At 39.6% G+C, this 17,097-nt stretch overlaps 1 protein-coding gene across 2 annotated transcripts in view; it reads left to right on the top strand.

Annotated features, from left to right (window-relative positions):
- Positions 1–17,097, top strand: part of UVRAG (UV radiation resistance associated) — an 88,348-nt gene that overhangs the window by 15,336 nt on the left and 55,915 nt on the right. For both annotated transcript variants that reach the window (XM_071433645.1, XM_071433646.1), the window contains exons 3-6: positions 770–804; positions 2,569–2,730; positions 3,535–3,609; positions 5,805–5,890. In XM_071433645.1, coding sequence (XP_071289746.1) covers positions 770–804; positions 2,569–2,730; positions 3,535–3,609; positions 5,805–5,890 — 358 coding nt within the window. The remainder of the gene's footprint in view (positions 1–769; positions 805–2,568; positions 2,731–3,534; positions 3,610–5,804; positions 5,891–17,097) is intronic.

Genomic DNA, 17,097 nt, shown 5'->3' with positions numbered 1-17,097 from the left:
TGCCTTGCTTTTTTTACCAAGGTTGGTGTTTTAGAAGGATAAGAATACAAAACTTTAGCTTGCTGCCTGGATGTTGTTGTGGTGGTCGGTTGAACCTGTCACTGATGACTTTTTCTGCAGTGTTTGGTGTTAGGGACTCTTTTGCACTTCATTGAAGCTTTATGCCTGATCTCCACTGGGCTGGGGTATTGTACAAAATCTGTATTCCTGCCCCTAAGCTGTCTAAAGTCTTTTAAGCTCTTGCTTTGACTGGGAAAGCCAAGGTTCATGTGCCAGTAGTTGATGATTCCCATTTAAACACAGGGTTGTTGGCACCTTTGTCAGGTAACTTGGCTGTTTCCTCTCTGAGCACCTGGAACAGGTCACCATCACTCTGCAGGGAAGTGCTGTAATTAATTTATCCAAGCTCCTGTGTTCCAGGAAGAGGTTGTGTGGCAAACCACTCATTTTTGCAAATGTCATCCAAAATCTGTTAACTCCCTTGCCATGTTCTTTCCTCAGAAATCAAAGCCTTGTAAAACTTGAGGTGTACAATGGGTATAAAGATGAAATACTAAATTTAAATAATGACTTGTAATAAGTAAGTGTGAAGGAGTAATTTTAGTGCATTTCTAAGTCTGCTTTGTGAATTGGTTACTAATAAACTGGACCCACTAACATTTGTCTTTCTTGATTGTTACTTATTTTGGTTTTTTTCTGTTTCAAATACTAAGATTTGTATCAGTGTTGAAGCTAATCTAAAGATGTTTTTTTACTTATTTTTCTTCAGAATTTTATAAGAGTGAGGTGATCAAGAATTCTCTGGTAAGTTACTTTAATGTGGAAAAACTTTGTTTTAAAAATTGTGTATTTAGTGCAGTATATTGAGTTCTTTGCTGAATACCCTAACTGTTTAATGTGTCTTTACACTGTTTGGTTCTGTTAGGAGCATTGTGTTCTTCTCCTCCTTTTCAGATTGTTTTCATGAGGGTTAGAATAGGGAGCTGCTGAGTAGTCGAAATGCTGATTTCTATTAACATCTTCGAGTTGGGTAGGAAAACAGCAAGGAACATGTACCTGCCAGATATATACATGTATTCTTTGAAGAGCTGATAGCTGTAAGAAACTGAAGTTTAAAAACATGTTAGATTTTCTAAATTTTTCAGTTTAGATGAATGAAGGGGCCAGAACTAGACAGTTCATTTGTTATTACAAACGAGAAAGGGTAATAATGGAATAGGAGTAGGATGTTGCAAATGTTGGCTAAGGGAGTTTGAAAACCTGCTGAAGACTTTTTAATGCCTGCATTAACAAGGTAGAACTGCTCCATTTATAGCACCCTGGGTAAATGCTTTGAAACCCTCCTGAACGAAGGAAGAGCTGTCTGCTTACTCAAGGCTGCTAACTTCTCCAGTTTCTCTCTTAAATTCTTAGGATTTTTTTATTCTGTCTATTCTAAATCAGGAAAAGGAAAAACAAAAGGGAAATTAACTACAGGATATAAGAGATGGAATAACAAAAATCTAAATAAAAGATGTCTTGAGGACATCCTATATTATAACCTATGGGTATTTGAATGACCTGGTATTCTTGTGCCTGAATAGCTATGAAATATTCCTTCTTTTTTGGAGGACTTGATTAATGCATTCTTCTGTAATCCTTACTGGGTAACTTTGCCTCTCCCTTCTTTTCAGAGGCATCCTATTTCAAATTGACTCATTCCAGTTCAGGGATGCTAGGGCTTTTCCAAGCTGCTTCAGCACTAGAAGGGAAGGCGAGTTCTTTCTTGGGGTGGTGGGTTCCTACCTTTTGTTTTGCAGGAGCTACTGTTTCTGTGTTCAGCAGAGGAGGGAGAGAAATAAATATAAGTATTAGCACTTTCCCATTTCTGCTTTTGGACACCCCCTTGGCACTAGTAATGTTGGATTGACTTGGTTTTGTTACAGCTTGGGTCAGTTCTTTAGATGTTGTTAGAGATGAGTGGAAATTCTTGTAACACATCGTCTTTGCAAATCTGAGTTCTGGTGGAATTTGCAGTTTAGCTTAATATGTGCTAGTTCTGAAAAGCTCCAGGTGCAAGTCTGATCTTGTGGAGTAAAGATGAGCTTTTAGTGACAGCATTTGAGAATTGAGCATCAGTCAAGAGGAGAAGAATGTGAACAAATATGTCAGCAAGTTCTGCAAATTTAATTATTGGGGAATATATCAGCATTTAACTTTGGGAATATATGCTATACTCTGGTTTTCAGAAGCTGAATTGTAACTGTGAAAGGAACATTACTTCCTTTTTGAAAGTTCCTGATATGGTTAAACTGAATTAGTAATTTCTGAAGTAAATTTTTGATGTCTTGTAGTGGAAGGAAGCAAAACTCATTCAGTTTCTGAAGTACTTTACAGCATGTACCTTTTAAGAGAGGAATTCTCTCTAGCAAACCATGTAAGGCAGCAGAAGAGCTTGAAATGGCTGTTGTTCCTAATTCTTAACATTTTAAAAAATCTTTGAGGTAGGCTTTGCTGCTTTCTGAATTGTAAATTTATGGACTAGTTTCAGCTTGTTTAAACTGTATTTATCCTTCTTTGAATACTTAGAATCCAACATGGAGGAGTCTGGACTTTGGAATAATGCCTGATCATCTTGATACCTCTGTCTCTTGTTTTGTTGTGAGGATCTGGGGTGGCAAGAAGGAGCACTTTCAGCTTTTGATTGAATGGAAGGTCAATTTAGATGGATTAAAGTACTTGGGCCAGCAGGTAATGTGAAAATATTTTTTCTCAACTTTTTTCTTCAGGAAACAGAACATCTGGATGAATTAATATATAGAATGCTGAGAAAGGAAATGAATGTGTTTAAAGATTGTACTTTAAAGTTTAATTACAGATATTCATGTTAGTTTACATCAGAGCTTTAAATCATAAAATTATATCGTGGTTGGGTTTGGAAGAAACCTTAAATATCATCCAGTTCCACCCCCCTACCATGGGTGGGGACACCTTCCACTAGACCAGGTTGCTCTAAGCCCCACCCATCATGGCCCCCATCCAGGCATGGGGCTGTCACATCTTCTGTGGGCAGCCTGTGCCAGGACCTCACCGCCCTTACAACCAAGAATCTCTTCCCAATATCCCATCTAATCCTGCCCTCTGGCAGTGAAAAGTCATTCCCCCTTGTCCAAAGTCCCTCTCCAGCTCCCTTGGAGCTCCTTGAGCCACTGGCAGGAGCTATAAGGTCTCCCTGGAGCCACACCAAACTCTTGAGTCTTATCTCTGTTTAGCTATCTTAATTTATTTTTGTCACCTGGAAATGAGTAATAGGAAAGATGCTCTGTCTGGTATTTCTGATTTCAAAGTAGAATGGCTGAACATGGTGACTATTGGTAAAGCTGTGAAGCAAACAGGTTTTCCATGTTAAATTCAGTTTTCTGTGAGCTTTTGCGTACTTCTAGAATTAGAGGTGATGAAAAACTGCTTTAGACTCTTGGAGCATTTGTGCTCATTTGTTGTGAAAATTTGCAGTAAGCTGGCTGTAAACTGAATTGTTTTCTTCCTTCCCTACAGATCCATGCAAGAAACCCAAATGAGATTATTTTTGGTCTCAATGATGGTTATTATGGAGCTTCATTTGAACAGAAGGTAAGGGTGTATTTGTTTTGATTTTTTGGTACTAGTGACAAACTGAAATTCAACCTGTGAGATTGATTTTTCACATTTGGCTGCTCAGAACATTAAAATGCTTTGCTTTGAGAAGGAATAGTTTTTTGACATGACCGATACAAACTAATATCTTGCCTTGGTTGCATGGGTATCTGTGATGTTTTGAAAATACTTGAAGTGTAGCATTTAGGGTCCAAAACCCCTCTGGTAACTGAAAATAAGCTTTGACTGTATTCTTTGAGGCAGACATTTCTTTCAGACATAGGACATATTGAAAGTGATGTGGTTGTTAAGACTCATTTTCATGGCATATATAAAACCACAAAGTTTTGGTTATCAGTCTGAAGCCTAGAGTTTGTAGGTCTTTAATGGGAAGCTATTTATTTGCTCTTGCTGCACCTGTTTTACCCCATGGGTTTTTTCCTCAAGGATCCACTGTAGTATTTGTGCCTCTCCATCCAATTTTGTCTCTGATTATTACCTCATTGGTGATGAAGAATTTTAAACTTACCTGTTGTAAGTAGTGCCTCTTGACAGTTTTTTTTTAAATCTCAAATTGTTGGTGGCAGTACTGTGGTACAGATAGGCTGCGTAAAGGAGTCCCTGGTTGGGGAGGAAATGACTCCTTGACACACACCTGCAGTTTCTGCATTTGGTTTTCCTGAAGCAGGATGCAGTTGTTTTTCAAGATTTCAGTTCTGACAGCCTGGGCATGAATTCAAAGATGGGAACATTGTCTTCTTTTTCTGTTTGTTGTCAGGACTTGTTCCCTAGCTCATAAGGTTTAAAGGCACTTCTTGGTTTTGGTATAGAATCATATCATAGAATCGTTTGGGTTGCAAGGGATCTTCAAGACCATCGCATTCCATCCCCCTGCCATGGGCAGGGACACCTCCCACTAGATCAGGTTGCTCCAAGCCCCATCCAACGTGGCCTTGGACACTTCCAAGAATAGGGTATGGTGATGATGGTAACTTGTGCATTTTCAGTTTTCCACCATCCTAGTTCTTTCAGACAGACATTAAGATATTTTTAATTTGGTATTTTTTTAATGGAGAGATGTCTGGATTTCAGCCTTTAGCATCCAGTGTCTTGGGTATGAAAATGAGGAGCTGAGAGAGCTGCTGGGATGGTGCCTCTGTAGCAATATGAATTGTACACAGTGTGTAGATCTCAGGATTATTTAGATGGAACCATATTTTTGGTGGGAAGGAATGTCTGCTGTGTGGCCTATGGTTAACACAGTTGTGTCAGGAGATGTTGACGTTTACCTCTGAATTTCAACATCTTCTCTATGGAGACAGACTCTTGTTGGGGCAGGAAGGACTCTTTAGGCAGGGATTGTGGTACTCAGAATCCCCCTCTATCTGTTGGAAGGCTGGCTGATCACAGGTACAAGATTGGGCTGCTTTATGCACTAAAGTAAGTGCCTTTTTTCCCCTACAATCCATAATCTTTCTGACAGTGCTGCTGGTGGCTTGACCTGCTTAAAATTTATTTTATCATGTAACGCAACACTTCTAAGTTTGCAACTTTTCTAGGACTGTGTGACTGTGTGTGACTTTTCTAGGATTGTGTGACTGTGCTTGATATGGAAAAGCTCAATATCTGACATTTGCAGCATAAGAAATTGCTGTTTCTCTCTTACTGTTTTGATACCTTTTGAGCAGAATGGATACTCTGGTCTCTTAAAAGAGCAACCTTACCTCACTCTTACTTTGTAACTTCCAGAAACTTGTTCACTCAAAACTAAGATTACTTTGATCTTTTAATGTGTTACAGCACGGATAAAGGATGCAGCTTTATCTCATGTTCATGTAATTCTTTTGCACATGACTGAGTGGGGTCTCAGGTCTGAAGCTGAAGAATGGCAGTGCTGTCAGTTGCACTTTTCAGTGTTTCTGTGCATAAAATTCAGACAGTTATGGATTATAAAGTTAAAGAAAACACACTATGTGCTAGAACGTAGACAAACTGATAGGTCTTTTGTACCTTTATAGGTAAGTGGTGTTATTGCTACCTTAAATTGTTTCTACCTACCATAGATAAAACATGTGTAAAGACAGATTTAAAATACATTAAATGCAAGATCATTTATTCTACTAAAAGTGTATGGTCTTACTCAAGGTGGTTTTTTTTTTATTTTTAAAGTAATATTCCTTCTTTTCCTCAAGGATCACTCAGGTACCCTGAAGAACAGTCTTCTCCAGGTGGATCAGAACTGTGTTCGTAACTCTTACGATGTCTTCTCTTTGCTTAGGTAAGGTTTTTGATAATATTTTGTGTAGCTATTGTAACTTCTGTAGTGTCTGTGTGGGAGGAATCTTTCCAGATATTAAAAAACCCCAACATTCTGGTATGGAATGTGCAAAGGAGATATCCAGGTTGTGCCAATATACTCATGTGGTGAGGAGCTGGGCTGTGGTGTATGTGTGTTCAGGAGTGGTCGCTGGGCTTCTGACGTGTAGATGCTCGAATGCTCTGAACTAGGACTGACTGTGGAGCTGGACATGCTTGTGAATGTCAAAATCATGGAGCTTCTTTCTTGGAAAGTTCTGTGGAAAGCCTCTACTCTGTTCTCAACAGTAATAAATTTTTTTTCAAATACATGAGAACACAGTCAAGACCCAGTTACTCAAACATAGATGTGGACTAAGAAAGGTACAGTGTATTTTTTGCTTTTGGGTGGGTAATTAAATGTCTGTGGTGATAAAAACCAGGAAGTGCTAGTATTAAGTTAAACAGGATGTCCTTTTTCAGATCCGCTTTAATTTTAATAGTTAAAAAATATTAGTTATGAAAAAGTATAATTGTGATCCACCAGTATCAATAAGTTGGTTTTGAGTAATCTCTATTCAAATGGCATTTTCCAAGACAGATTAATAACTTCAGTAAAGGCAGTAGATGTGCTATGAAGGAAACGCTTGAATAGGAAATGTTTAATATGCTTTCAAAAGTCTATGTAAACATTTGACTTTTAAAATCAGTTGTACACATTAAATCCATTTGACAGTGTTGACAGTAGGTGTCAGTGTTGCCTGTCTGAAGAGAGAGGAAAAGTCAGCTTAGGTTGCCTATTCAGATGTCCTTATTTCAGCTCTCTTAAAATTTCACTGTTCTCTTTCTGGATTCTGTAAAGCATATTTAAACTGAAGTCTGCTTTCTAAATGTTTGTTTTCTGTCCTTTTAGTGGGAAGCAACCAGGGGGCATATTCGGAAGTACTGATTACATTCTGGCACAGTCCACTAGAAGAGAACTTGTACTACCTAACATTAACTCTTTGTTAGACAGAAAAAGGAAAACATGTGCAGTGTACCCTGATTACTTCATTCAGGAGGGTTTTTCACATTTTGTGTACACGTCTGTGTAGTATGAGGCATGTTGCAGAAAAAAGACTCACTATGGTCATGAACTTGACCCCTGTCTAGCTCGTGTAATTGATCCATAATCCTTCTTCTGAACATGCCTGACTGTTTTTCCTCAGGCTGACAAGAAATTAAGATGTCAGCTGTGATAAGGTTCACCTTGTTGAATGACCAGTGCTGTTTTGAGCCCAGACTACTGGAGTTTCTCTCTGTTTTGGGGATGTGAGAGTCCGGGCTCAAGTCTCTCTCAGTGCCTAGGCATGCTGTTGGGTTTAATTTCTATTAAGTTTTGTCTCTGAGCTGAGACATTCTCCTATTTTGTCCCAAAAGGAACAGTGTTTTCCAAGCCTCAGAACCAGGCTTGCTGCTTATTGTATTTTAGTGGATTCTGCATACTGTATCAAGGGGTTTACATTGCATTGTTTAGTTCCAGCAGAAGTTAGAAGCTGTAGTTTGTGACTCTGCCTAGGTGTCATCTTTGTCTGATTTCATTGTAGTTAGGAAAGTTCATCAGGAGCTAAGGCAGAGTCAGTCCTCTGTGTAGTTTAGAATCCTTTCTATTCCCTCTCACATTAACTCTGCTTTTTTACAGATGTGTTTTCTATACTGCTGCTTAGCTTTGATATCAACCTGAAAAGCCTGGTGATAGTGTTTGCTTTAAAATAATCTCTAGTCACTTTTTGTTAGGTGTCCTTTTTCTCCTACCAAGCAGTTTGGTTTTGCCACCTCCTCCAGGACTCTATGCTTAAATAGCCAGCCCATGAACTCTTCCCAAAGATAGTTTGTATGAGAGTGTTCCTCTTTGAACAGAAGAGAGAGATGAGCATAATTTGAGTTATGATTCATTAGACAGGATGTGTCTAATGTCTTGGGAGGTGTTTTGGTTTGAAAAGACAAGTGTCTGCTAAGGAAGGCAGGAGCCTCCCTTGAAATAGAAAATGCAAACCTCCTCCCTCCAAATTATTATAATTTTGAAATTTAGGGGTTCTTAGGCAAAGATACGGGAGTAGAATAATGGTTATTTATTAGGAAAAAACTTAAAAATTAAAAGAAAAATATAAAATAAACAATGCAGTAACACAAAACACTGACAGAGTCAGAATATGACCTGACAGCCTGTTGGTCAGGGTGTTGGTAGCAGTCTGATTCAATGGTGGCTGCAGTGCTCCTGCAGTGTCAGGTGTGGTTCTGTTGGAGCAGTGATGCTGTAGAAGGGTGGAGTTTTCCTCTGAAGGTCCAGTGGTGGTGTAGATGGGCCTGGTCTTCCCCTGGGAATCCAGTGGAAAAAGGTTGCTTGGGGTGTTCCAAGTCTCAGATTATATCCAGGTAGGAATGCTTGGCTCCTCCTCCTGAGTGGAGCATCTCACAATAGGATGCTGTAATTTTATCAGTCATGCAGTGACACTCAATGGCCCATTAACAGAAGATGTCTCCCAGAGGGAGGATTGGTAGTGGAAGAGATAAAGACAAACTGTCCCACCTGGCTTTAACAACTGCCCCACGTCTAAGAGGTGGCAATAGAATACACACCCCAGCCACATCTTGCATTTGCAACCTTAGACAGGAGGAAATGAACTGCTCTCTTCCTTCTCCTGTCCATTGGCTGTAAAGAGAATACTGAGGTGTCCACACCATAAAGATTTGCATCTGGTCACATAAATCCCATGTTTTGAAGAGTTTCTCATGATATTTGTTTGTAATAAACATTCACAGGCTGCACATGTGGTTTCCTAATGTTTTCACAATAAATGTGGATATTAAGAACAGCTTGTTGTGGCTTTATTTAAACTTTTACAAAAGGAAGCAAATCCTGGTGACAGTGGGATCCCAGTCCCAGTTGTGGTGGTACTGTGCTGCCAGATGTTGGCAAAGCCACTGACAGCCAAAATGGAGAGAACTGGTTCTACCTCATCCCCTAACTCTTGGCTGCACAGTGAGAACTTCTGTGGTTGATCTGTGTTTCAAAACTGCTTTTAGGGGAAGAAGTGATGTAGTTTTTTTCCTCAGAAGTGAATAGCTAAAATTTATGAAGCTTGTGAGTTGAACTTAATGAAAAGTGCATGCTTGGCTCAAATTATCTTGATTAATAAAATTATATTGGGAATGACAGAATGTGTGAACAATTGAAATTTTTTTGTGCATTGGATTAAAGTAGTGCTTGTGTTCAGATGCTGAGTTATGTGGATTTATAAGTCAGTTAAACAGGAGGAAAAAGTTAAATGTTCAGCCAACTCCTCTTTACACAAAGAATGTTTCAGCACCTCTGCAGCTCATGACCCTTCTTGTTCTGGGACCAGGGACAATATCCTCAGGCAAACATGGTGCTGCTTGGAAGTTGTTCGTGCCATAAGAAAGTGACCAATGTTCTTCCAGCCATTTGCTTTAAAAGGGCTAACAAACAAAAATTCACCACATTAACTGGAAAGTGCAAATTCTCAGGTTTTTGTTTCTTGTCCTATTTCCTGAAAGAGATAATTTAAAGACTTTCTAAACATTATGTTGCTGGTAGTAATAGGTTATACAATAATACCTTTCACACAGCACTCAGGATGGGCCAAATTCATCTGAGGTCATGTTCTGGACATGTCTCAATAATCAAGTTCTGAGCACGTTTGCACCACTAATGGGAATAGGTTTATATTTAGTATTCTCTTGGTTTTCTAGCCTTTCTTTTCCTAAAGCTTTGAAAAATAGACATTTAAGTATGAAGTGGTGTTGGGAGGATGAGATATCACTAAAAAAAGGGATTAAAATGCTATGTAATAAAATTTTACTTCAATGTCTAAATACAAAAATTAATATAGTGTATTCTGCAACAGCTTTTTTGTGTTGTTGTGACACAGAGCAATTGGCTTATGCCTCTAAGTATGTGAATGCCTGAAATCCTCCTGTATTCTTCCTGGAGACAAAAAGGACTCTAAGAACTAGTGAAAATCTGCCCCTTTGAAGTTTTGCTTCCAGCAGTTTTTATTACTCCATTCAGAGCTGCTGTCTCTATGGTTTAACTGTTCTTCAGCAGATGGCATGGTGTGTTTGTGGTGTCTAATCAGCCAGTTAGTGCAGATTGAAGACATTTTGCTTTAAAACAGTGTTCTTTTACAACAAAACCAACAAAAGAATCTAACATTGGCATCATATGAGTGATGGGCTGGATAAAAAGACTAGCTGCTTAATATTGTTAGTGTCTAATCTGGCAGAATTTGATTTGAATTATACTTCTGGGTATTTATCTCTCATGGGACAAGGGTATGCTTCAAGTGACAGAGTTTGCTTCAGGGTTTGCCATTTGTAATATAACTGTTCATTTAAAGAAGAGTGCATGTCTCATGACTGAAGAGATATTATTTAAGAATACAAATGTTGGTAGTGTTTGTCTGTGATCTGAAACGGAGATATTCATAAAATCACCTTCTAGTGACCATGACTAAAACATGTTGACATGATATAAAATCAGCTTTTGTTTAGCTCTGCTTATTTTAGGGAAGATGTTTTTAAATAACTGTTTTGCTTTTGTTTAAAATCTTCCATCTTTATTAACAGTTTTATTGGACAAACAGAATTTGATCTTAGAAACTAGAAATTAAGACAAAGTATATGGTCACTGTAGGCTGCTGTGGAGCTGAAAAACTTATTAGTAGCTCCTCAGTGTAGTTTCTCTGAGACTACAGTCACTGGGATTGCATATGCCAAATCTATATGTAATAGCTTTGTGCAGCTATTTTTAACACATGGAAGTAATGCTGAAAGTGAAACTGTTTTTCATAAGCTCTGAGTAGGGAATGGTAGAGCAGCACAAGGGCTCCGTGGGCTTAGGCTACTCAGTGCTGTGGTGTATCTCAGGTACACTGACTTGTCTTGTGTAAACCAGCCCATCTTGAGCAGTGTCAGTGTCCTGTCTGACAGGAGCTCAGCCAGACTTTGCTATTGTATGGTTGATTTAAGTAGCAGTTCCAAACTTTAGGCTTCCAGTTGTTTAGTGGAGTGAAAAGGAGGGAAGGCAGGAAGAAGACATGTTCTCATCACCAGCGGTCTTACTTCAGAGAGTTGCACAGCATCTGATAAATCCAGATGTGAGCTATGTAAAGCTGTACTGCCTTTTGAACTTCCCTGAAGTTCCTCTATTTCTATCTTCATCTCCATGAAACAAGTGAACCCAATTGAGCAAGGAAGTAGATGGGACTACATGGAAAAGAGTTGCTTTTTGCTACTCTATTCTTTGTGGCATGGTGGTAGCTGCATAGAGATAAGCACAGGCAGAAAAGATCTAGTTAAATTTTAGAAGATGCACTGATAATAAAGTCTCCTGTTTCTAGCTTTTCTCTTTGCTGTCCTTTACTCAGAGAAGGGTCCCGACTCATGTCTGACCAAAAACTCTCTAAACATTGGAGTTACGGATGTTCACATGGTGGAACAGTCACCATCTTTCTGTAGCATGTGAATGGGTCAGGAAAGGTGATCACTAATAAATAACCTGATACTCTTTCAGTGCCTTGCTCTAGCTTTTTCTGAGAGTATCTTGGCAATCACATTGCAGACTTTTGGACTTCAATGTTGCTGCTGCTATCATCTTCTTCTGGTTGATGCAGAAATACACCATCTTAAGTGTGATAAAGGTTGTAGGATTCCTCTTACCTGCTCTTAAATCACCAAGTTTCTCTGATAAAACATCACTTTGCTAGTGATAAGCGTCGGGGGGGATTTTGTGATGGCCAGGTTTGATGTTTCTAAACAGGAAAGATTTGCACCTGGAAGACTTGGCACTTTGTACCCAATAGGCAGCCAAGACCAGGCAGGCATCCCCCCTTGGCTTTGGACAGGCAAATCCAGGTGGCCCAAGGCCAAGAGGAATAAATAGGAGCTGGAATCAGACCTCTAGCGTGCCTCTGTATGCTTAATTAAGCAGTGCTGAAATGGATGAACAGTTTAACAAGTGTCATCCTTCTTGGCCTGAAAACTTTGGGGGTTGGAATTGTGCTGTGGGGGCTTCCTGAGAAGTAGCGATAAAGATGAAAATCAGATCTGATTTTTTTTCTGAGAGGTTCCTTAGGGATTTTGTTGGTCGCATCAGACTTTTAGACAAGTCTCTTCCCATGCATTTTACCTCTATGGTGCTGAGCTGTACGGGAACTGAGGCTATTCAGTCATTACAACAATAAACTTGCAAGCCTGCCTTTTGCCAAAATCTGTAGCAGAGAGTAGCATGGGTCATAGCAAGTTCAAACAGTCCATGAAGCATAAGAGCAGCACGTGTTTGTTAAGTCTGCTGCTGCTCTGATCTTCAGTTTTCCTAATATGCCATATGCAATAAGCTACCCCTGCAGTGGCACATTTTTAGCTTTGATATATTGCTAGCTCTTCACCAAATTTTGTTTCAAAGCACTTTTGAGAGGAATTACACAAAGCTGTGCAGGGCTTAAAAAGTAGCTTTACTCTGCCTCTTTATTTGTGACAGTGTGTAAAAGATGGTTAATAATGAAGCAATACTGAGAAGTCAGAACCCAGTCCTCCTCCTTTTTCTGGCTCTATGAAATGGATGAAAACCAGCATGTTGTAGAATTGTACAATAGTTTGGGTTCAGAGGGACCTTTAAAGATCATCCAGTTCCCCCTGCCTGCCATGGCAGACCAGGTTACTCCAAGTCCCATCCAACCTAGCCTTGAACACTTCCCGGGATGGGGCACCTACTATCAACTTGTGCCAGTGTTTCACCATCCTCATTGCAGAAAATGTCTCCTTATCTTTAATCTAAATGGCAAAGTGTCACCAAAGGAGAATCTAAGTATTTACTGATTGATACCTGAAAGTTTTTAAGAAGGAGGACTATGTGAACATCAGGACTGTTTATTTTTTTACACCTTTGTCCTGGATATGGCCATGAGAATGGTGCTGTGAGTTGCTTTCTCTCTCAGCCTGGGCGAAGATTTTGGTGAATGCAATCACGTCTCTAAAATCCTCAGAACTATCCAACCACACCAGGGAAAGTCAAGGCAAAATTTTGACTGAGAACAAATTAAACAGATTAACAATCTTGTTGTGGGTAAAATGCTCTGATAAATTTGCTCATTAAAGCAGGGCAGGACAGGAAGTACATGGATGTCCAAGAAGCTGCAGAACTCTCTTGAGAGCATTATGACCATCCCTGTTAGGTGGGAGTTTTCACTACTATAGCTGCAGAATTCTGCTTCCCTTGGAAGAAGACTCAGCTTTGAATTTGGGGGTGGCTTCCAGGAGGAGAGTGAAGCAGTATGCAGCTTTGAAACATGAGTCACCTGAATATTGGCTAGTGTTCCACCTCCTTCCTGCACTCCATAAGCCTGTGCTCTGCTGTCACAAGCACTTTATCAGTTGTGTGGCCTTGAGTGGAAGAACACAATCAAGTGGGGAGCACCTGGTCTCTTTTTGGGTGGAACCTGGAACACATTCAGTCTGATTTTGTGCAGCTTCCTTTTCAGTTGCTCAGTGAATCACAGTCTTAGGCTTGCTCACTGTCTCAGAGTGAGAGTTGAAACTTCTATGAAGATTTGTAAGGAAATGCCTGTTGAATTATTCTGGTGTTACTGTCCACCTGGCAGCAGTCATCTTGACGTGTTTATCCACTTCAGAAATTTGATTTGCATCTAATTTATCTTTTTTACTAAATACAGTGTCTTGGATATGATTGTGTGCCCTGGCAGCAAGGTTTCTGTAATCACAAACTGAGAAAGAACAAAAAGAAGCCTCCTTTGTAATTTGCCGCATTTGTTTGTTGAATTAAAAAAACTAACCCATAAATCCATCCATTTAACTGGAGTTAAATCTGTGAATTGGAATTGGAACTAGAGACATCCCACATTTGTTGCTTAATTTCTCAAAAAAATTGAGTTTCACTTTATGGCTCTCCTCTTCCATTCATGCCCTGTGAGTATTGAAGGTGATGTACATCCTAGCTAGCTTCCTTAAGTATTCCTCAAACTGGAGGCTGGAACCTGCCCATTTGATAGACGTGTTTTTCCTTTTCTTCTCTGTTTCCAAATAGCTCAAAGCATTCGCTGTTGCAGTCCACACATCCACATGGACTTGATTATTTTAAAGCTTAATTTGAGTCTTAAGTGTGTAAGGCTTAAATGTAGACTCTCCACTGTAAACATTAGGCTTACATGTAAATGATTTACATTTGTAGGACTCAGAACTGTTTGAGTGAATGATGGAAAGTTATCTGTGCTGCATCACTCGCTTGTGTGAGTGTGAGAAACAATACTCAGTTTCAAAAACTTTAAAAGGTTTATTAAAACCTTATCAAAAATACAACAGAAGACTGAATAGAGAAAGTATTATGGCACCAGGAGCAGAGGATCTCTCCCACCATGTGCTCATCCACACAATGGAGGTTTCACCTTTTAACCCTTTAACCCCACCCAAAATTCAGTCCATAGGCTCCTCCTTTGCTGTCCAGTGGTGGAGTTCACTGCCTTAAATCTTGATTAGAGATCAGGTGCTGCCATAGTAACAAGCTGACCATCCCAAATGTCCCAAACCCAGGCCACCCCCGATAATAACACAAGGGGAGGTAAAACATAACTATAAATCTATAAAACTTCTCTTAATATATAGACATGATATTCGCCTTTTAATTGTGAGAGTCAACCATCATATTACTCATCTATCACATGAGTTTCTTACAGCATTGGCTCTTGTAGAGGTTTGCTGTCACAAATTATTAAGTCAGACTTGTATTTTATTGTTTTCTTACTCCCTACTGTCTTTTCTTGCCCTACATCTGCTTTTGATAAATTGTAGGTATAGGTGTCTTAAGAAATTGGAAAGGGAGTGTATGATTATAAATTAGGAATTTTTTCTTGTGGGAAAGCAGATGTAGCAAATGATGGTTTAAGAGGTTATGAAAAAAATCTTACAGCTGGCTGGCACCAAATAGGGATGCAGCTTGTGTTAGTCTTAGCTTACAATACACGGATTGCACTTTTAATGTATTCAACTGTTTTCTAAACTGTTCAAAGGAAGGGAGAGTGTTTTGTGTCTTCTTAATCTCTCCCATCTCGGAAAGCTGGTGCTGTAGGAATGGAGGTGGAACAGCAGCCTTGTGGATCTCCACCTTCAATCAGTCAGGATGCTCAAGAATTTAAATGTCTGCTTTGCTTTCCGGTCTCTCCCAGGCAGCAGCATGGAACTGGCCTGATGTTGGACAATTGCAGAACAGCTCTCAGGGCCCCAAGCAACAGCAGTAAATCTGTCAGTCATCATGTTCCAGTTGCTCTGCTTCTGGCTGACAATGGCTGTGAGATGCTGCAGACACTGAGTGACAACACTGTTGGCTAAACTATCCCTTTAAAAAGGCTGGAGTTTCTGCTGTAACTGGCTTGGCTTTCCCAGTTGCTGGAGGAAATTTGGTAGCAGGCCAGTGGCCTCTTCAAGTCCTCAATTCGCTTTTAAAGTGCTATGGAAGTGCTATTTTTAATAAAGTACTTAAAAAAATGAAGTCTTGGGCAACGTAGGAAGAATCCCAGGTTGGCTGATGGCATGTAGGTGATGTAATCAGTTGGCTTACTGTTGACAGTCATTAAACCAAGCAGGATTGTGCTCAAAGCACAGCTTGTGCTGACTAAGCTGTAGCATTGAACCTGCATTTAGCCTAGAAATGGAAACAAGATGTGGTCAGTCAGGGTTGAAGTTTCTCTCTGTTTATTCTCTGTATGTTTTAATCCAGATTTATGGCCTCAGCTTGCTGATCTCCATTGTGCAATCATAATTGCTTCCACCAAAGTCTACTTGTGCTGAAGTGATACACTTCAAATTTCCATGTTGCTATTCTTAATAGCTTAGTTTGTATTCCCCTTGTTGGATGACCAAAGATTTCCATGTTGAGGCTTTTTTTTTGGCTGAGAAAAAAAAATTCTGTTTATGGTTGCTGCTTTTGTGAGATGAAGTCCCTAAAATCTTAATCTTGTAAGATTTAACTTTGGATGTGGTCATGTTACCATGTTAAAGTTCTTAGAACAACAGTGGATGTACTGGAATTGAGTCAACCAATATCAGTAATTTTTCTGTCTTGCAGTGTAAATGGCCCTATTTGGCATCAAGGCAGCAAAGTTTAACTGTGCAAGGAATGAGTGGATGATGCTTGGCTTAAAAAGACATAAATTGCTTATTAAAACCAGATTTTATTGCTGAATCATTTTCTATAGCAGTTTCTATATATCAGAAATTTATATTTAGATACTGATTCACCAGTTGAACAAGTATTTGACTATATGTATTGTTTTGAGAAGTCAGTCTCTGTAAATGTTTGTTCCTTGTCCTTTGAGCATGCATAGGAGAACTTAGTTACTACACAACTGGTAGGTTGTTAATGAGTGTTAATCAAATCACTGTGAGGAACTCACATGGCAAATGACCTTTCTAATAATTTCTCCATTATGTAAGTACTCTTTGAATGAGTAGAACACATTCCAGGAGGTTTTGCTGCCTAAATAGAGTGCTGTGAAAACTTGTAAGACTGTCTTGTGATCACCTAATGGACTTAATCAAGAATGTTCTTCCAGTGTTAAAATACAGAAAGAGGAAGGGGAAATGTCATTCAGTTATTACTCTTTACCAAAAAGTTTTATCTTGGGTAAGGCTTTCTTATATGTAGAAGGGAAACACTCCAGACTTTTAGAAAGAGACAAGTTGGAAAGTGTGGAAGTGGATGACATGGCAGCAGAGCTCTGAGTGATGTTCAGGATGGTCAGCAAACCTTGGCTTTGACCTCTGTAACCACATGTTCCATAGCCAGCAGCCCTGGGTGCATTCACAGAGGTGGGAGGTTTAAGAAGTAGTTCCCAGTAGGATCAGGGTTTCCAGGAGGTCTCAGTTCTACATTAGGTGTGTTTAGACTGAGCCCTTGGGTGATGCAGGACTGTTGGTCTGAGCAGTCTCAGCCCCCCCATCCCCTCAGCAGCCAGCAGAGCAGTGTTTCTTCATATGGGATGGCCCCTGAACAGCTCTGCAGCTGCTGGTGCTGTGAGCAGTTTGAGAAACTCCAGAGAAACCAAAGAAATTACTTACACTTTTGCTTTAAATTATGCTATTATGGTGTTTAGGAGAAGCAACAGTGTGAAGGAACTA

Source organism: Agelaius tricolor, unplaced genomic scaffold, assembly GCF_023055355.1.
Source record: "Agelaius tricolor isolate 1412-34295 unplaced genomic scaffold, bAgeTri1.0.p SCAF_9, whole genome shotgun sequence".
Classification (NCBI taxonomy): domain Eukaryota; kingdom Metazoa; phylum Chordata; class Aves; order Passeriformes; family Icteridae; genus Agelaius; species Agelaius tricolor.
This window is presented reverse-complemented; position numbering and strand designations above follow the sequence as displayed.